This window comes from Watersipora subatra, chromosome 5, assembly GCF_963576615.1.
Source record: "Watersipora subatra chromosome 5, tzWatSuba1.1, whole genome shotgun sequence".
Taxonomy (NCBI): domain Eukaryota; kingdom Metazoa; phylum Bryozoa; class Gymnolaemata; order Cheilostomatida; family Watersiporidae; genus Watersipora; species Watersipora subatra.
The window spans coordinates 37,583,351-37,604,369 of record NC_088712.1 but is presented as its reverse complement, the minus strand read 5'-3'; the positions used below and the strand labels follow the sequence as shown (position 1 = coordinate 37,604,369).

The following is a 21,019-nucleotide window of genomic DNA, read 5'->3' as shown; positions in this document are numbered from 1 at the left end:
TTGCCGCTGTTTGTGATAGTGGGTCATGTTCATTTCCTTCAGCAGCCGAGTTATTAATTTTTTTCCAGCTACGAGTAGGCCTACTGTAACTTACTATTACAGAACTTTCACGAGTACTCCGAGAGTTGCGATACGCTATTGTGAAAAGAAAGAGAGCAGCTGCTATCGACTTACTGTCACCCTGCATCAGCCATGACCAGCTATACGTCGCCTGTTCAAAAGTAGGCACACGCCGAAAACTGTTTCTTCATACGCCCGACAGAAAAACCAAAAATGTTGTCTATTCGCATGTGTTGCATTGAACTAAGGGAGAGCGAGAGGGAGAGAGAGAAAGGGAGAGAAAGAGGAGGAGAGGGGGGAGAGAGAGAGAGGGAGAGAAGGGGGAGAGAGAGGGAGAGCGAGGAGGAGAGGGGGGGAGAGAGAGAAGGAGGAGAGAGAGGGGGAAGAGGGAGGGAGAGGGAGAGAGGGGAAAGAGGGAGCGAGGAGGAGAGGGGGGGAGAGAGAGGGATAGAAAGGGAGAGAAAGAGGGAGAAGAGAGAGGGAAGAAAGGGAGAGAGAGGGGAGAAAGGGAGAGAGATAGAGGGAGAAAAGGGGAGAGAGAGGGAGAGCGAGGAGGAGAGGGGGGAGAGAGAGAGGAAAAGAAAGAGGGAGAGAGAGAAAGGGGGAAGAGGGAGAGAGAGAGAGGGGGAGAGAAGGGGAGAGAGAGGGAGAGGGGGAAGAGGAAGAGAGAGAGAGGGGAAAGACGGAGAGAGGGAGAGAGGGGAAAGAGGGAGAGAAGGAGAGAGAGAGGGAGAGAAACAGGGAGGGAGAGAGAGGGGGAAGAGGGAAGGAGAGAGAGGGGAAAGATGGAGAGAGGGAGAGAGGGGAAAAAGGGATAGAGAGAGGGAGAGCGAGGAGGAGAGGGGGGGAGGAGAGAGAGGGAAAGAAAGAGGGAGAGAAAGAGGGAGAGGGAGAGGGGAGAGAGGGAGAGGAGAGAGAGGGGAGAGACGGAGAGAGGGGAAAGAGGGAGAGAGAGAGGGAGAGCGAGGAGGAGAGAGAGAGAGAGGGAGAGAAAGAGGGAGAAGAGGGAGGGAGAGAGAGGGGAGAGAGGGAGAGAGAGGAAAGAGGGAGAGATGGAGAGAGGGAGATGTAACTGCATATTTGGAGTTGTTTTACGGTATGAAAGCCAACTCTCAATAAACCTTATGCTGCCTGTGAATCCACTCCTGTAGACGGGTAATGCAGCTAGTTTATATATATACACATACAGTATATACGTTACCTATATATACAACGTATATATATATTCATATATATATAGTATATATAGAGTTCTCGAACAACTATATATATTGTGAGAAATATATATTTTTATTTAAAATATATATAAAAAAATATATATACATCTCAAACTGTGAGAAATATATATATATATATATATATATATGTATATATATATAATGTTCTATATATATATATATATATATATATATATATATACATATATATATATATATACATGCATATATATGTATATGTATATAGATGCATATGTATATATGAGTAAAAGCGTAAGATCCGAGCAGAGTACTTAATGATAAAATCAGAGCAAGTTAAAATCAATAAAACAGACTATAACTGTAGATAAAACACTTGATTACTATTAGTTTCATGCTGTAGTTTCATGGATATATGTACATATTTATATAGATACACATACAGTATATACGTTACCTATATATACAACATATATATATATATATATATATATACTGTATATATATACATATATATATTCATATATATATAAAGTATATATATAGAGTTCTCAAACAACTATATATATCGTGAGAAATATCTATTTTTATTTAAAATATATATAAAAAATTAAAAAAAATATATCTCACACTGTGAGAAATATATATATATATATATATATATATATATATGTATATATATATATATATATATGAGTGTCTGTGCACATCCAGCTATGGCTACTAAAATCTTAGAATTAAGTTTTCACACTCTGGTGGATTTGAACTCACGGAGGTAGACATCGCAAGTGTCAATTTCAAACGTTTTACCACTGAACTATAGAGTCATTAGTAATCAAAAATTGTATCATATACCGGATACCGTATGCACACGCTAAATGGCGTATTATTTGAGCATTGCCTCCACGCATTTTGATGCCTTGTTATAAAATAATTTTTGCCTAACTCTAGGAAACACTATGCTTTTTCTTTATTTTATTTTATTAGGGCCAATTTAATGTGCCACACAATAGTAATAATAAACTATTTTTCCTGAAATTAAAATTCGGCAATTTATGTACTAATTATATACGTTATTAGGAAATATACGCTGCTCACCATAGTGAGTTTGGCGTTATCCGTTATAATAAAAACCAATTCACCAACAGATGAAGGATGAAATTTTAGGTAACAGTTTGAAGTTTACTAAAATACACACACTGCAGCAGTTCAGTGTCTCTCACGATGTGTAATGATTATATGCACGATCATTCCTATGTGTGGCAAGGTGACTGTATGTTCTAGTGGTAGTGAGCTTGGCTATGCACCCATCCATCCAAATGTATGGTTCAACTTCTGTGAGGTGTAATATTTTTTTTAATGCTCTTGGCAGACTTCAAAAAGACATGGGTCTTAATATAGTAAAGATTAAAGTATTATCTCGAGTTACTAGCTCAAGTTACGCAAATAATCAAGTAAAAAAATTAGCTAATGGCCACTACATTATCTGCCCCTGTTTATAATCTATTTTAGATCTTGAGTAATTTTGGAGCAAAAGCAGCAAGAAATATTTTTCAACAATCTACATTAGCTATGCCTCAAGCTTTTGAATATTTAAATCGTGCATTAGCTAGAGACACACTGAAATAAACTAAATACCTTCATTTAAAAACTGGAAAAGTAAATGTTCCATATGTTGATTTAAAATAAACCTTTTATGGAAAACCCTTTTTATTACCTATGAAACGCCAGGCATTCACCTAGTTTTACTGTAACAAAAACTGTGTTATTTCATTGGTCTGAAACCAAGCTTAGAGTATTAGGAGAAAATACTACACCGCAGGGCAATCAAACCCAAATATTTGAGTTAAATGCCGAACTCACTGCCAATGCACCACTCAATAAGTTTTCTACATGTAAGAATACTTCTGCACATACTTTTTACACATGACAATCTCTCACTGCACACAGGGCTGCCAGCATACTAAAAAAATCTATAAATATGCATTTCAGTGTATGTGTCATCTGTGATTCTGTTATTTGGCCTGTCCAGCTATAGCTAATAAAATCTAAGAGTAAAATGTTTACTTCTTGCTGGATTTGAACTCACAAAGATTGCAACCGCAAGTTTTTAGACTGATTATCTGACTAGAAATCTACAAAGGTTTTTACGATTCTATCGATCTTACTATATACTTACATTAACTTATATAGATAAATTACTTACTATAATATACTGTATGACCTTTTCCTGATTTCATAATAACGTATTAATTAGTACATTGTCCCCACGGGTTAATATGCACCTGTTATAATTGATTTTTTGCTTAATCTATAATACCCGACGCTATTTTTCCTCGCAACACTGGGATGAATTGGTTTTCAGCCATACGATATCACCAAAAACTTTTCTCAAAATTAGAATTTGGTAGTTGTTTTACTGACTATGACGAGATAGCAAATATTTCTATATGCCATTTGCCAAAATACCTCTCACAATGCCAGATTTAAATATACAGTCAAAAATGGATAACTTGAACGTCACGGGACCAAGCGAAAGTGTTCGAGTTATCAGAGCGTTCAAGTTATCAGAGCACTGTCAGAAGTCCATGTATTTATTTATTTATTTGTAGATACATGTACATATACAAAATATAATATAAATCAAAAGCATAAATGGCTTGTTTCAAATTAAATGCTTCTAATGTAAAATTTAAAACGTTTTTTTATCAAAAAGTATAGGAGATTTTTCTATCACTTGAGATTGGTTTGTTGTTTGAGCTGATGTTATTGCTAGGACGTTTTTTAGATTAAAGTTGGCAAAACTTGATCTTTGTTGAAATGCTCAGTAGAAAAGACATCTTTTTCTTTTGAGCGTTTTAACCAAGATCAACTTTGCCGATTTTTTTTGAAGTTCATGCGAAGGTCACCTCACTTTTCCATGCTTCCGAAAGGGGATCGCTAAGCGGATATTTGGTAAAAATCAAATTTCACCAAACCTTTAGAAAAGTCGTTGACAAAAAATATTTTGCAGATAGTGGTAAAACGACGCCTATGAATTACGGATAGTTGAGGTTTACATCTATGACTTGTAATAAAGTGATTTTTTAAAGCGATAACAACCGTCTCGGTAGCCATTGGGCAAAAAACTGATCGAGTTAACAGAGTTGAGGTCGAGTTACCTAAGGCAATTTATCATTACATGGGAACGGACCAAAGAAACCGTTCGAGTTAACCATGTGTTCGAGCTATCCGAGGGCGAGTTTTCCATGTTTGACTGTACATTGCTTGCCATCTCAGCTTAGCGTTATTCGTTATGATTAAAACAAATTCGCAAACATTTTAGCGATAAAACATTAGTTACGAGTTAGAAATTTAGTAAAAAACATACTAAAACTGTCTTGTGTTGATCAAGCTAAATTTATTTATGTTAGCTTCAGCACGTCAGTCACAAAGGTAGGAACTCCCCACAGTACTTACTGCACGTAGTACATTGTAATGTTACATTTTCTTGCTGACTATAACCACTAAACACACTAAAGTTATTGTAAGTAACTATAGTTACAAAGGTTAACATTTATAAAATATTTTAATTGTATTTTTGGCATTTGATGTTTGTACTTTGACAAACTGATGCCATACATTGTTTCCTATGTTGAATAACGCTGATAGATTTTTTTGCTAAAATTGAAGAACTACCGACTCAGAAACCTCAACAAGAGTCTTCAAAGTTACCAGGAAAAGTGTTAGGACATAATACTGTGCCATTGTTTTAACATTAAAAAAATGTTCAGCGTTGTTTTTTTAAACCTGAAACTGTAACACTTTCTTTCAAATATTTTATTAGAATTGCATGAAAACTAGTCCATCTGCATATGAACTTGCTATTGTTAGCCTAGTATAATTGTTACTTCCACAAATTATTTGAGACAACCCACTTCTGTCATTTCTTAAATAAGCACCCCTTCGTCCTTGACCTACTAGTTTGCCTGTAACTTCTTCCCTGTTTATCATCATTTAGATGCATATCCATCTGGTGTATTGCAGCTGACCCCAGATGCTGCCAGTAAAGTATTGGCTGCACTGCTGATTGTGTGCACTGGGCTTGGAGTTGTGTCTGTTGCACTGATTGGCTGTCAAATATATGCCAATTGGAAGTATGCCAAACTAGCTAAGAATGTGAAAGAAAAAGATAACTAACTTTATTCCAAAGAATTGTTTGACGTCGTTTATAATTGTATTTCAGCATTGATTAAATAGTTTTACAGATAAAAAAAGTTAGCAATGATTTTACTGAAATAATTTTATATCATTTTCTATGGAATGGTTTTAGTCGGAAACTGTGATTTCGATTTTGCTATTCACAATAGATATATCAATGATTTATAACTTTAATTATGTACTTTGCTCCAATATAGAACTATTTGGAAAAAAGTTTCATTCCTATGTAATGCAATTCTTAGGAGCTGCATTGCACAATTTAGCATCCATAATCACCTGCTTCTCCTGCCAATCAATTTTCCTTAACACGTAAGTTTGAGAATCCTAAATAACCAATACAAATTGAGAATTGTCTACCTGTGCAAATGAAAAGAAAATATCATCAAAGCCATAAAAAAACATTGACTAGTTTTAGTTTTTATAAAAATCTTGTTCGTTGACTTCCAATTGTACGGTTTTTGAATAACGAATAATTAGGCGCATACTTATGCTGCCCTTGCAAAAATCTATTGGCTACCATATTCGTACTAGCGCTTTTGCTACTAGCCCACACATTTATAAGGACAGGCTGGCTTTAGACATCTTTGGACAAAAATCATATCATAGTAAAGATTTAGACTAGCTAAAGTTACTCAACTGTAAAGAAGTCTAGCCAATCACTAGGTTTCCATGCTTCGAAAAGATTTGGAGTTGTCCTCTGCTAATAGGTTTTCACCCTACCATTTTAACTACTTGGAGTTGCACTTTATCGATTTTTTCAAGACTAGCAATGTACTCCTTAAAAAAGAAGTTGTTAAAGTTGACTTCCTTTTTGGTCACAGTCACTTTTCAATTCACACTTGATATGTTTGTTGCACCAACAAAGCCAAAATAGCTGATCAGAATTTTTTATAGTTTTAATGATATTAATATCCTTATATATTACAACCTAATTTACTACTGACTAAACGGTTATTACTTGAGAGGTCGAGTGAACTACAATCGCTTTTAGTAAAAAAAAAGTTTTCTATGCTAGAAGAGCTTTAACCTAGGAAGAGTTCGGCACCAACCAGTGCAGTGAACCTCTGTAGAATCAGAAGGTTCAAACACTTAATTTACGAGTAAAAAGGTAGTACGAGGTGATAACATAGATAAAAATATCACTTCACAACAAAAAGCATGCAGGAGACTGCCAGCCATTCCTAGGACCATCTAGGCTCCTTATATAAATGGGCTATTTTGTTTGTCTCCTTCCTTTGATCGTATCAGCTTATCAGTTCTTTGTTGGCTCCTCTCCTTGCTTTGTTTGTTCAACTCGGTAAGCTGTGTTATTTGATTCAACTTTGAAACTAATGACAAAGGGGGGGGGTTGGAGCCGTGCCAACATGGTCCTGTTAGCCGAACTGGCTATTAATTATACAATTGCTCAGCTGATCACACTCGCCACTAATTACCGACCTCCCAGACAGAACACTCAATGCTGGTGTCTGACTGGCTGCCACCACAATAATAGCCCAGTTACCCAGTTTACACGAATACCATGATGCTAAAATACTTGGCTACGGTGTTGTCAGTTATGTGAAAAACTCAGACTAACTTGTAAAATCATAATGTCTGATAACCAAACCAAGTGAACTTCATTGCATGAATATTAAAACTTGGGAGAGTGCCAGAGGTTTCAATAAAGACACATATGTAAACTGGTTACATTGAAATACTCTACACATTGATCGTTTCGTTTGCAGGACGTTCGAGTTTAGATCTTTTCAAAAGTTAAAATATTATTGTTTCTGCAATACAATTATAAAATTTCTATTACTTTTACTACTATCGCTACCTCACTAAGGCCCAATCAAGTTTCTACCTTAGTGAATAATCACTTTGCAAGTTTATCAATAAATGCAGATTATTAATCAGGTTAGCCTCAAAGCATCCAAACTGACACCCTATCTTTCATACTATTTTTGTTTGGTTTATCTATTTTTCACTTTTATTATAAGTTCATATCCTTGCTTGCCTCTCTAAAACATTTAAAACTTAAAATATTTAAAAAGTTTCAACAGGTAAAATTAGTAGCGCATCGGTATAAATCTTTCAAACTATATTTGCGCGTAAAAAGTGCTAAACTTTAACACCTCTGAACAAGAAGTTAAATACTGTTTATACAATACTATCTGACGGTTTTAACTTAAAAACTGCATTATTGTTTCTTAGCAATTGTTATAAAAAAATAATAAATATAATTATAATCAACAATCAATGAGTCATATACAAGTTCTGAAGTAGTGATATCATCTATCGTTCATTTTCTAAGTTAACATGCTAACTAATATGCTATCTTGGGAAATGAATAACAGTTAATAATTCTACCTGCCAATATAACAAGCAGTGGAAATAATTGGCAGCGATCTATTTAAGTTTTGAACAGTTGTGTAATGCTGATCACCAGCTAGATATTAGAAGTCAAGTTCTATTTTGTGAAAGCTTATGAACGCTGCAATTATAATAATCGTTGCTAGTTATAAAACACATGATCTTATGTTATTGAAGGATTGTTATACAAATATTTGATTTCTACTTGTTACTGTTTGTACAACCAACTGTCCAGTGGAAGGTCGGTTTATTTACAGCGTTGTGCCTACTTTTTAACCTTTACGGTTATATAAGGATTATGTACATTACATAAGCAATTCCTCTCTGCTCTTTTTCCACCCTGACATAGACAGAAGTTATCCATTTTTCTAGATTAAATGGTAGGGCAAACTAATTCATGCAAATTTTCATGAAACTCTTTGACTAAGTTTTTGAGTGCACAGTCATCTCGTGAAAAGTTATCAATAAACACTTTTGTGCTTGAAATTCATAAATATTCAACAATGTACTGTCTTATCTATTTAGAGAGCCAAAATATAAGTATTACTATGGTAGCTGGTGTGAGTGAAATTTTTTATCGAATGTTGAATTTTTTAAGAAATAATAAATTGTAAAAATTTAAAACAGTTAATCTATCATTTCACCTTCAAACTAGTAACAAAAGCTTCTGTAAATATTTAGTGTTTGCTAATAATATTTAGTGGTTCTTCCTCAAAAGTGTATGTGAATACTTTACAATTTAATATGATGCAATATTAAACTGGAATGACGAATGTACTTTTTAAAGCATGGTGCTAAATATGGCTGTGATTAATTATCCAAGTATCTAATTCATAAATTGCAATAACCTGCTATGATTCTGTTGTTATTCGACAGATCATGTCAACTCAGTGATTGAACAAGAGTCAGATTGAAGCAGAACATCATTCGGTGAATTCTCCCATAATCTACGATATTTCAGTAGTATTACTATTTTCGGTTCCCAAACTTTAAGAATCTTAGAAGAAACTTTAATCTTCTAAGAAGACCAGATATACATATATATTCAACTTTATATATATATAAATATATATATATATGTAATATATATATATATATATTTATTTATCACTGGGGATCTCTATCCCATACATAGCTTTACACGTCATGGATCTTCCATCCTTTGGAAGCTGAGTGTTTTTTAACAGTGATCACTTTTTGCCAATTTTAATCTTAAAACATCTTTGCAGTCAGATCACTTCAAACAACAAAAACTATTGCATATGATAAAAAACACCAACAATTTTTGATAAAATCTTTTAAAATTGTGAGTTCATTTTTAATTTGGTGGCATTTAACTGCCTTAAAAAGTTACTCTTTAATTTGAAATTTCATCTTGACTAACTAAAGATGCTTTTAAAAGTGATTTAGTTTCTACAAACAGCCACTCACAAGAAGAAACACTGACCCTGCCCGGCACATGTAAGCCTGGAACAGAAGGTTATAAACGATAACCATGTCTAAGTAGAATAAATATTTATCACTTAAAGAAGTTTTGCAAATAAATTCACGTAGCAGTGCCTAATCCGCTGTGAACGCTAGCCATGCAATGTGCTATTGATCCTACTGTGAGCATGCTTTTAGTTTCTTATGTATATTTACTTTAGGCTTACAACCTACAGATTGAGGACAATAGCCGAGCTAAGCTGGCTACAAATGATTCACTGCCGAAGCAGTCATATGAAGCAAAGGAAAGGGCTCACGATGAAGTTACATTTTCTACTACTTTTGTTTTTTGTTTTCTGTGCAACTGAGGAAGTTGAATTACCAACATCTCTTGGAAAGGTTACTGGACTTGTTACTACGGTGGCTGGAGAGGGTGTGTTGGAGTTTCGTGGTAAGTGTCAGATTGGAAGATAGCGATCTATATAATAAGATTTGCTTGTATGAGGGATTTAGCAATGTCTTATTTTCAGGATAACATTAAGGTATTGAACGTGTAATTTTTGATACCCATTTCAATACTGATACGTAGTACAATATTAGTACATGTACATAGTCTGATATTAGTACACCGTGAATTATTTGGTACATCAGTACACAGTGCAATATTCAGAAACCCTTTTTCTTACTTTGCACTACACTTTTGGTGTTTCCCAGTTTGATATCCAAAGAGTTAAAGAACGTACATTTGTATTGAATACACCTTTCTACTATTTTATCATCTTGATTAGTTCTTAGGATATTGCAGTTTAATAGCAACTGGATTGACTTGATTGTCACGTTTCTTTAGCTGCAAATAATTGTTAGTTTTGGCTGCAGATGTTTTTAAAATAATATATTTACAATGTGACTATACAGTAAAAGTTCTGCTTTGCATATAAAAATGTCTATTGAAATTAGCTATATACTTCTTTTTTTGCTAGACTGAAAGGTTGAAACACATTGATTGATAACATTGTTGTAGTTTTACAAATGCAACTTGTGATTGATCAACTGTTGACACCGAAAGCTGAATAAGCTGGTTAAATAAAACAATTTGCGCTATATGCGTATAATATAATATTAATTTTAAATGTAGGTATTCCATACGCCAAACCTCCGGTGGGGAAACTGAGATTTGCAAAGCCAGAGCCATATGGGGAGTTTCCAAGCAGCGGTTTGATTGCTACAGAATTTGGCGAATTCTGTGCTCAATCACTGGGGATTCTGCAGGGGGGTGAAGACTGTCTCTTTTTAAATATATATTCTCCTCAAACCCCGTCTAACAAGGTAAGTAATTGTCATAAAGATGTTAAATGTATAAGTAATATAGCATGAAGTTATTTATTTTTGACAAGATGGATGGTACTGCAGACCATTTTACATGTACAAATCTTAAGATTAAAAGTATATTTTTAAAGAAAATTTTTGAATGAAATTGTTAAGCATTGTAACTTCTATTTTCTTTTATGTATATATGAGTGCGCTGGACTATGATCAATTTAATAATAGACATTGTGACTGCTTATGTTAGCAAAACATATAAACAATGTTTGCTACTCAAATGAACAGATTGCCGAGTAGATAAAAAAATCATTATAAGCAGGTATAAAGTAGGGTTTTTGCGATTGAAAAAAAACATGTAGTGTCTTTTTGGGATGTAATACAAACAAGTTTTGTTTTAAAAGCTAGTAGATCTGACATATCTAGCTGCTTTAATATTACTAACACTGCTTCAAAATACTATTATCTGAACCCACCATATTTTACAGAGTGTTATGCTGTGGATTCATGGAGGAGGATTTGCTTTTGGAAAATCTAACGATTTTAACGGAGCGATTCTGGCTGCATCTGAAAACGTAGTGGTTGTAACAATTAACTATCGGCTAAATATCTTTGGGTTTCTAACAACCGGTGATGACAAACTTCCTGGTAACTACGGTTTGTGGGATCAAAGGCTAGCCATTCAGTGGGTCAAAGATAACATTAAAGATTATGGTGGGAATAGCTCAGAAATCACTATATTTGGAGAATCCGCTGGTGCGAGGTCGGTCGGGTTTCAATTGGTGTCACCCAGGAATAGTCAAACCCTTTTTCAACGAGCAATCATGCAAAGTGGATCTGCTCTCGCCTCATCTTACATAAACAGAGATCCAGTAGAAGTTGCTTCAACTGTGACAGAGAGTTTAGGTTGCCCTTTGAACGCTGAGAATTTAATTGATTGTCTTCGATCTAAAAGTGTGAGTCAGTTGCAGAAAGCTTCCAACTCTGTGGCTCGTGCTCTCCCTTTTTTTCCAACTATTGACAACGACTTTCTGAAGCATGACCTCGGACTCGCGCTGTCAAATTTTACTTCTGATAACTCTATGGCGCGTACAACAAATGTTTTTAGTGATTTTGGTAACTATGATATTCTTAGTGGCTGGAACAACCAAGAAGGTTTGATTTACATGAACACCTTGTTAACAGTCAGCGAAGAGATGACAGGAAGAAATTTGTCAGAAGGAGTCTCAGAAGAGGTTTTGTTGGAAGCTCTGAGACAATGGCCGTTCATAAACTATCCTGTAGATCAGCAACCAAAAGAAATCGTTGTAAGGCTCCTAAAAGACTACTTTTCGAGTACAGCAGAAATATTGGCAAGCGAAAACCTATCTATTGAGAAAAAGCGAGTTGAAATATATTCACAAATTGCAGGTAGGAAAAGTCACTTTCACGGAACAAATGTGCTTTTGCTTTATTGTATTGAACTTCATGTAACAATTTTTTCTTTTAAAAACTTATAGCAAAGCTAAAGTGACTACCTGTTTTGCTAGCGATACAGATAGCTATCTGCATCATATTATAGAAATCGATACAGCTTCCATTGAGAAGACGATACAAATTCTGAATTGTGATCGAATTGAGTTGTCAGGCGATAAGTGTCTCAATAGACATTCAAAGGTGCAGATTAATGAAGGCTCTTGGTTAAAAAAGTCAAAGAATTCTACGCAAGTGGTCACAGCAGTGCAATTCTATCTCGTCAAATGAAGCAGTAACAACTGAGGTTTAGAAGGTGTTTTAAGTAGATTAACCCGCGAGACATTTTATGCGCATCATTTACAAATGCCGATTCAGTCTTTCGCAAACATGGAACTTTTGATAATTATTTGGGAGAAACAAAATTTGCTCAACCTAAGGGGTTTGCTTGTTCCATCATGCGGAAAAAGCAAACTTGTAGAATAATCGCATAATCCGAATAGAATTAAACACAATCAACTTCTAAAAGAAGGCATGCAAAATTCAAAAATTCAGCTCAACTTAAAGTTTTTGAATACGGTATACATTTCACCCTATATCGGTTTGTGATAGTAGTTGTTGTGACAAAAAACCTGCTAATAAAAGTAGTAGATCAGTTCCATTTTTTATTTTGCACTGATAGGCAGGATAGTAGGTATTCACATATTTTAAAAAGAGTTTATCTTCTAGCGCAGCACTTGCTATTCAGTGACTATCAAATGGCAAACGTCAGTGTGTAGTTTAAAGCAAAACATATTTTTAATAAAATCAATGACATGTGTATTTGCTCAAACTGTAAAACAATTAAGGTCAACAATCATCACAGTGACAGCAGCCATGAATCATTGTAGTGAAAATTGGTTAACTTATTGAATATTTTAAGGAGACTTGGTGCTGAAAATACCTGGTGTTCAAAGCCTGCAAGTGCATAGCGCCACCGGTAAAGAAGGGAATGCTTATGCGTACGAATTTACTCATCGCCGGAGTGCTTATGGCGCTGCCTGGTACGATGGACCCAATTGGCTAAGATACGGAGCTGACCACACTGATGAGATACCGTACGTGTTCGGAACACCCATCGAGTCAGGAGGTAAGATTTTAACTCTCCACAATTACAGAGACATAAGATTATTATCTTGTGGCTAGCAGTGCTTGAAATGTAAAGCTGCAGCTGTTTTAGTAATGAGAGTCTAAACATCCAAAATGTTAGTCTTAAGCTGAAAATATCAGCTTATATTACCATCGATTAAGTTGCTCATTTGTACATTAAATTACTTAAAATGACTATTAAAATTGTAATTTATCTACTAGCTCAATATTTGAGCTCAACAAAATATAAATTTAGCAGAGTAATGATCTTTTATTTAAAGACTTTTGATATGCTCAATATTTTTTACAAACGTAATTAATTATCTTAATTATCTTTGTCAGGTTTATTATTTTTACATTTAGCTTGCTACGCAATCACAAAAGCTATATTGATTTTTTACAATTCAAATGTTAATCTCTATTTGGTAACATGGCTATGGGGTCACCAGTGTAGATTACATAAACCAATATTTAAAGATTCCGGCAATGTTGCAAAATTTGTTTCAAAACAAAAATGAACTGGCCTCGCATGTTGCATTAAACATTGTTGGTTATTGCTCGCTTATGTTGATTTCAGAGTTAAACCTTTACGTATGTTTGACACAAAAATATTCGTTAAATGTTATTTTTCAATATCTAAAGAAAGTAAACAAAACATTTTTTAATAATTGATTTACAAATGTTTAAAAATTATCTTTTTTTAATTAACAGCTTTAACGTTTTTTCTTTGGCAAAATATGCAGACCAATAGTTTTTTGCTATTGATTATTGAACAAACAAATACATTTCAAAGTGTAGGCTTAAAATCCTATACTTATATGAATAGTTAAGTAAAATATAGCAGACGTTTTTGCATCTTTAATACAGGTTGTACTTGTAAATGAACCATTTCCAAAAACATTTAACTTAAAGCCAATATTTTGGTTAATGAAGGTAGCTGTCATGCATAGGAACTGGTTTTATTTTACAAAGTCATAAAATTGTTGTTGTCATTGTGTGCTAAATACTCTCATAAAATCAAACTTCAAAACTCTAGTGCAGACTTTTGCGCACACTCATCCAATAAAGTTCTTATCTTTGTTTTGAACTTTTAAAGACCTGATCTTCACAGATGAAGAAATACAGCTGTCAAGAGATATGATGAAGATGTGGTCTAGTTTTGCTAAAACTGGGTGAGTTGGTTTACTAACCGTTTTTGATATTTTAAAGTCTATTTTCCCTTTTAATTTATCAAGAATTTTACTGTTTTTTTTGTTGATATAAAAGTAGTTATAACACTTAACCCAATGATCAAATCTTCTTCTTATTCATTCATTCTCTTTTGTCTACACAATGAACTATACAATGAACTCTTTTCTTTTTTCTTTGTCTATTCTAAGCACAAAATTTGTTTAATAGTATTTGACACAATAAAATAGACTTATGCAAAATTTTATTACAATTTATCAGAAAGTATCAGCATTTTTTCTATGATTTGTGATTGCTTTTGATGTTTTTAATCTGACTGTCAGGATGTTTTAAAATCAAATGTGTTAAAACTTGATTGTGCTTAACACGGTCCGAAGGAAGTTCCTTGCCGAAATAATATTACTAGTTTTGCAGCTTGATGTCTCTTGGGATTAATGCTAGTACACTTGCCATGGCCGAGTACCGTAAGAGATTGTCAAGATTAATCAGTATATGGATAACTATCTCCTGCAACTGAAAGGCTCTGAAGTGGTGCAGTGGTAGTATGCATTCAATTGAATCTGACACACCGTGTCCGATTCCCATGCATGAACCTTTTTCCTTTGTTTTCAGCGCGGCTTTAGACAGTCGGACAGCAATAGCCCTTATTATAGTAAAATCTGGTTGTTGCATTAAAGTCAGTCTCTTTGCTAAAGTGCAACTTTAGATGTGATAATCACACTTTGGCTTACACCTGAGTGGTTTCACCGCAACAGATTTTTGTCGATTTTAATTTTGAAGCAACTTGGCAGTCAGATGACCTCAAAAATCAAAAGTATTTTTAAATGACAAAATACACTGATACTTTTGAATGAAATCTACTAGAATGTTATACAAGTTTATCTTTAAAGTATGTTGGTCTGTATGCTGTAACTCTTATCTTTAAAGTATGTTGGTCTGTATGCTGTAACTCTTATCTTTAAAGTATGTTGGTCTGTATGCTGTAACTCTTATCTTTAAAGTATGTTGGTCTGTATGCTGTAACTCATATCTTTAAAGTATGTTGGTCTGTATGCTGTAACTCATATCTTTAAAGTATGTTGGTCTGTATGCTGTAACTCTTATCTTTAAAGTATGTTGGTCTGTATGCTGTAACTCTTATCTTTAAAGTATGTTGGTCTGTATGCTGTAACTCTTATCTTTAAAGTATGTTGGTCTGTATGCTGTAACTCTTATCTTTAAAGTATGTTGGTCTGTATGCTGTAACTCTTATCTTTAAAGTATGTTGGTCTGTATGCTGTAACTCTTATCTTTAAAGTATGTTGGTCTGTATGCTGTAACTCTTATCTTTAAAGTATGTTGGTCTGTATGCTGTAACTCTTATCTTTAAATTATGTTGGTCTGTATGCTGTAACTCATATCTTTAAAGTATGTTGGTCTGTATGCTGTAACTCATATCTTTAAAGTATGTTGGTCTGTATGCTGTAACTCTTATCTTTAAAGTATGTTGGTCTGTATGCTTTAACTCCTATCTTTAAAGTATGTTGGTCTGTATGCTGTAACTCTTATCTTTAAAGTATGTTGGTCTGTATGCTGTAACTCTTATCTTTAAAGTATGTTGGTCTGTATGCTGTAACTCTTATCTTTAAAGTATGTTGGTCTGTATGCTGTAACTCTTATCTTTAAAGTATGTTGGTCTGTATGCTGTAACTCTTATCTTTAAAGTATGTTGGTCTGTATGCTGTAACTCATATCTTTAAAGTATGTTGGTCTGTATGCTGTAACTCTTATCTTTAAAGTATGTTGGTCTGTATGCTGTAACTCTTATCTTTAAAGTATGTTGGTCTGTATGCTGTAACTCTTATCTTTAAAGTATGTTGGTCTGTATGCTGTAACTCTTATCTTTAAAGTATGTTGGTCTGTATGCTGTAACTCTTATCTTTAAAGTATGTTGGTCTGTATGCTGTAACTCTTATCTTTAAAGTATGTTGGTCTGTATGCTGTAACTCATATCTTTAAAGTATGTTGGTCTGTATGCTGTAACTCTTATCTTTAAAGTATGTTGGTCTGTATGCTGTAACTCATATCTTTAAAGTATGTTGGTCTGTATGCTGTAACTCTTATATTTAAAGTATGTTGGTCTGTATGCTGTAACTCTTATCTTTAAAGTATGTTGGTCTGTACGCTGTAACTCTTATCTTTAAAGTATGTTGGTCTGTATGCTGTAACTCTTACTGCCAACTATTAATTTGTTTGCTTTATTCTTTTACCGAACATTTGTTGAAATTAAGTTGAAACCTCAATAGACCTCAATCAAAGAAATAAAATCATTTTTTATATAACAATAGAAAAAAATTTGACTCACCTTTTGCTACTATTTAAAGAAACCCGGGAGAAGAGTTTAACCAGTTTGAATTTCCAAGAAATCAAACTTACACGGTATTAAACACTGAACAGTTTGAAAGAAAAACATACCCTCTGAATGATGTACAAAGGCTGTGGTCAGCAGTAGACAGCGCTATCTTGCAAACAGAGGTAGTCGATGTGCCATTTGGTTCCACGGAATCCGATGAGAAATGTATGTATTATGAATTACATGTTATAGGTGATTTGCCTCACTGGTTTATTTATGGTACTACAGTTTAATTTTATGAAACCATATAAAGGTTACTTTTGAAATTTGTTTAGTTTTGCAGAGACTTTTAAATAAACATTTGTAATGGTTTTGCGCGCTGCCTTTACTGACTCCACAAATCACAATACTCAGTGCAACAAGTATATATATATATACATATATAAATATATATATATATAAATATATATATATACAGTCAAACATGAATAACTCGCCCTCGGATAGCTCAAACACATGGTTAACTCGAACGGTTTTTTGGTCTGCCCCCACGTAATGATAAATTGCTTTAGATAACTCAACCTTAACTTTGTTAACTCGAACAGTTTTTTTCCTAACGGCTATCGAAATGGTTGCTATCGCTTTAAAAAATCACTTTATTCTAAGACATAGAGGTAAACCTAAACTTTTCATAATTCATAGACTTCATTATTACCATCATCGGCAAAATATTTTGGTCAACGACTTTTCTAAAGGTTTGGTGAAATTTGATTTTTACCAACCATTCGCTTACCGATGGCCCTTTGGAAGCAAAAAAAAGTGAGGTAACCTTCGCATAAACTTCAAGAAAAATCGGCACAGCTGATTTTGGTTAAGACACTCAGAGGAAAAAGATGTCTTTTCTTCCGAGCATTCCAACAGCAATCAAGTTTTGCCGATTTTAATATAAAAATACGTTTCGGCAATAACATCACCTCAAACAACAAACCAATCTCAAGTGATAAAAAAATCTCTATACTTTTTGATAAATATTTTTAAACTTTACATTAGAAGCATTTATATTGAAACAAGCCATTAATGCTTTTGATTTCTATTATAGTTTGTATATGTACATATATCTACTAATAAATAAATACATGGAACTGTGACAGTGCTCTGATAACTTGAATGCTCTGATAACTCGAACACTTTCGCTCGGTCCCGTGAAGTTTGAGTTATCCATGTTTGACTATATATATATATATATATTTATATATATATATATGTATATATTTATATATGTATATATGTATATATTTATATATATATATATATATTTCTGCTTAGTTCATATAGTTACAGTTCACGACATGCAACGATGTTGAGTCAGGCGCAAAGCAGTTTCACCTTTTGTACTGCATTTCATTCTTTTTTATAGTTATGACGTTTTGCCTCTCATACGGCTGAACTGCGATGGCTTAGAATGGCTTGTTATGGTTGAAGCTTGGTCCGGCATGGTTCGGCTTGGTCCGGCTTGGTCCGTCTTGGTCCGGCTTGGTCCGGCTTGATCTGCCTTGGTCCGCCTTGGTCCGGCTTGGTCCGGCTTGGTCCGTCTTGGTCCGGCTTGGTCCGGCTTGGTCCGGCTTGGTCCGGCTTGGTCCGGATTGGTCCGGCTTGGTCCGGCTTGGTCCGGCTTGGTCCGACTATGTTCCGGCTTGGTCCGGTTATGTCCGGTTATGTCCGGCAATGTCCGGCAATGTCCGGCAATGTCCGGCAATGTCCGGCTATGTCCGGCTATGTCCGGCTATGTCCGGCTATGTCCGGCTATGTCCGGCTATGTCCGGCTATGTCCGGCTATGTCCGGCTATGTCCGGCTATGTCCGGCTATGTCCGGCTATGTCCGGCTATGTCCGGCTATGTCCGGCTATGTCCGGCTATGTCCGGCTATGTCCGGCTATGTCCGGCTATGTCCGGCTATGTCCGGCTATGTCCGGCTATGTTCGGCTATGTCCGGCTATGTCCGGCTATGTCCGGCTATGTCCGGCTATGTCCGGCTTGGTCCGGCTTGGTCCGGCTTGGTCCGGCTTGGTCCGGCTTGGTCCGGCTTGGTCCGGCTTGGTCCGGCTTGGTCCGGCTTGGTCCGGCTTGGTCCGGCTTGGTCCGGCTTGGTCCGGCTTGGTCCGGCTTGGTCCGGCTTGGTCCGGCTTGGTCCGGCTTGGTCCGGCTTGGTCCGTCTTGGTCCGGCTTGGTCCGGCTTGGTCCGGCTTGGTCCGGCTTGGTCCGGCTTGGTCCGGCTTGGTCCGGCTTGGTCCGGCTTGGTCCGGCTTGGTCCGGCTTGGTCCGGCTTCGTCCGGCTTCGTCCGGCTTCGTCCGGCTTCGTCCGGCTTCGTCCGGCTTCGTCCGGCTTCGTCCGGCTTCGTCCGGCTTCGTCCGGCTTCGTCCGGCTTCGTCCGGCTTTAGCTTGGTCTGGATTTAGCTTGGTCTGGATTTAGCTTGGTCTGGCTTTAGCTTGGTCTGGCTTTAGCTTGGTCTGGCTTTAGCTTGGTCTGGCTTTAGCTTGGTCTGGCTTTAGCTTGGTCTGGCTTTAGCTTGGTCTGGCTTTAGCTTGGTCTGGCTTTAGCTTGGTCTGGCTTTAGCTTGGTCTGGCTTTAGCTTGGTCTGGCTTTAGCTTGGTCGGGCTTTAGCTTGGTCTGGCTTTAGCTTGGTCTGGCTTTAGCTTGGTCTGGCTTTAGCTTGGTCTGGCTTTAGCTTGGTCTGGCTTTAGCTTGGTCTGGCTTTAGCTTGGTCTGGCTTTAGCTTGGTCTGGCTTTAGCTTGGTCGGGCTTTAGCTTGGTCTGGCTTTAGCTTGGTCTGGCTTTAGCTTGGTCTGACTAGATGTTTTAAGACAGACTACTTTTTGTCACACATTCTAATGTGTTCTACCTTTATATATTAGCACGATTGAGTGTGTTACTTAAAACAAACTGCAATATATGAATCAGACGATTTCATTATAAACTTAAAATCAAATAGTATATTCTTATGTTAATTGAATCCTTCTCTCTAATTTATAATTGTTATGTTTTCTAAGCAACTTTTTAATTTTGATAGAAGTACCTTAAATTATCCTTGTTTTATGTCATCTCATAAAACTATAAGGTAGTGAAATACAGATTTTCAACATAAAAAACCTGTGATAAACTTTTAATATATTTTGATCATAATATTGCAAATAATTATAAATGGGAAGTATTGGTCCGCAGACAGCCAGGAAACCTACATATATTTGTTTTTAAAAATATGGATGAGTCAACACTTATTGTTTTATATTTTTACAAACAGTCAAGTATGATTAGGCGGCTCTCAAAAGCTCAAACTAGCACTAAACTGCAAAGTTTTATTTATTAATAAAGCAGGCTATGTAACAGCATGTGGTTGAATTGCTGTTAATATACTGTGTTGTCTTTAATTAGTTACATAACTCGCATGATTGGGAGAGTAGCTACTGACACATTCCACTTATAAACTTACTCTTCCATGTAATTTACGTACATTTAATGTACATTCACAAACTGATGAGAATAAATTCTTAAGACTTCAAGTGGCAGATTAGTAAAACTGGTTGTTATAATTTTTAGACAAGTACAAGTACCTGGATGGAATGCTAGAGCTGACCCCCGAAGAGGCAAATAAAGTTATGACTGTGTTGCTGATTTTATGTATTCTGTTTGGCCTGGTATCTGTTGCTGCCATTTGTTGCTTTATCATTTGGAGGTGGAAATGTGCAAAAAACGCCGCACAAATGTCAGTGAATAACAAGTAATCATAAGTGATATTTACAGGTACTACAACAGCGTCAATGAGATTCCAAAAAAATGCACCACAAACTCACTCTTAAAACTATCTTTCTTCTGTTATTCATTGGCAACAGCGAATGATGATTTACTGACTAAACGAAGAATCTAAATTGAGATGAGAAGATTTGATAATATAAATACTACATCATGGAATCACACTACACACCTTTAATGCTAAACAGTTGGTATACATTTTGTACTTTTGCATCTGCTAAACCTTAAAACTAAACAGCAGTTGATATGAAAAACCATTTTGATTTTACCGTCTAGAACTAGAGTTACATAAATATATACCCTATGTGAATCTTACTAACCACTTTCATATGTTCCATTTGCCACAGCCTCTCATTTGTTTGCAGTTACATGTTGGTGCTTTAAAAGCAAAAATCTGAAATAATCGATTTACTTCTGTTTGATTGTGTGCATTATTTACAACTTTCTTGCTTGCAAAGGTTTAATTAACAACCAAAGAAATTTTAGGGGCCAGTTAAGAAAAGTTAAGTCATGCATAATGATATGTGGTTAAATATGGTAAGCATAGTTACAAAGAG

General features: G+C 35.5%; 2 protein-coding genes across 2 annotated transcripts in view; one reads left to right on the top strand and one right to left on the bottom strand.

The window, feature by feature from the left end:
• Positions 1-9,305, bottom strand: part of LOC137397337 (TNF receptor-associated factor 3-like) — a 66,815-nt gene extending 57,510 nt beyond the window's left edge. The window contains exon 1 of the mRNA XM_068083627.1: positions 9,256-9,305. Coding sequence (XP_067939728.1) covers positions 9,256-9,305 — 50 coding nt within the window. The remainder of the gene's footprint in view (positions 1-9,255) is intronic.
• A 246-nt stretch (positions 9,306-9,551) lies between these two features.
• Positions 9,552-20,684, top strand: LOC137397336 (acylcarnitine hydrolase-like). Its single transcript, XM_068083626.1, has 7 exons — positions 9,552-9,684; positions 10,369-10,559; positions 11,042-11,963; positions 12,928-13,134; positions 14,230-14,305; positions 16,685-16,878; positions 20,250-20,684. Exons 1-7 carry the CDS (start codon positions 9,552-9,554, stop codon positions 20,432-20,434), a joined length of 1,908 nt encoding a protein of 635 aa, XP_067939727.1. The 3' UTR covers positions 20,435-20,684.
• Positions 20,685-21,019: the final 335 nt, after the last annotated feature.

What these genes read in the sequence shown, in the direction of transcription:
- LOC137397336 (XM_068083626.1), top strand. Translation starts at nt 9,552, where the DNA reads ATGAAGTTACATTTTCTACTACTTTTGTTTTTTGTTTTCTGTGCAACT. An exon ending in TCTAGTTTTGCTAAAACTGG is followed by an intron (nt 14,306 to 16,684) that starts GTGAGTTGGTTT and finishes TACTATTTAAAG; the next exon opens with AAACCCGGGAGAAGAGTTTA. An exon ending in CACGGAATCCGATGAGAAAT is followed by an intron (nt 16,879 to 20,249) that starts GTATGTATTATG and finishes TATAATTTTTAG; the next exon opens with ACAAGTACAAGTACCTGGAT.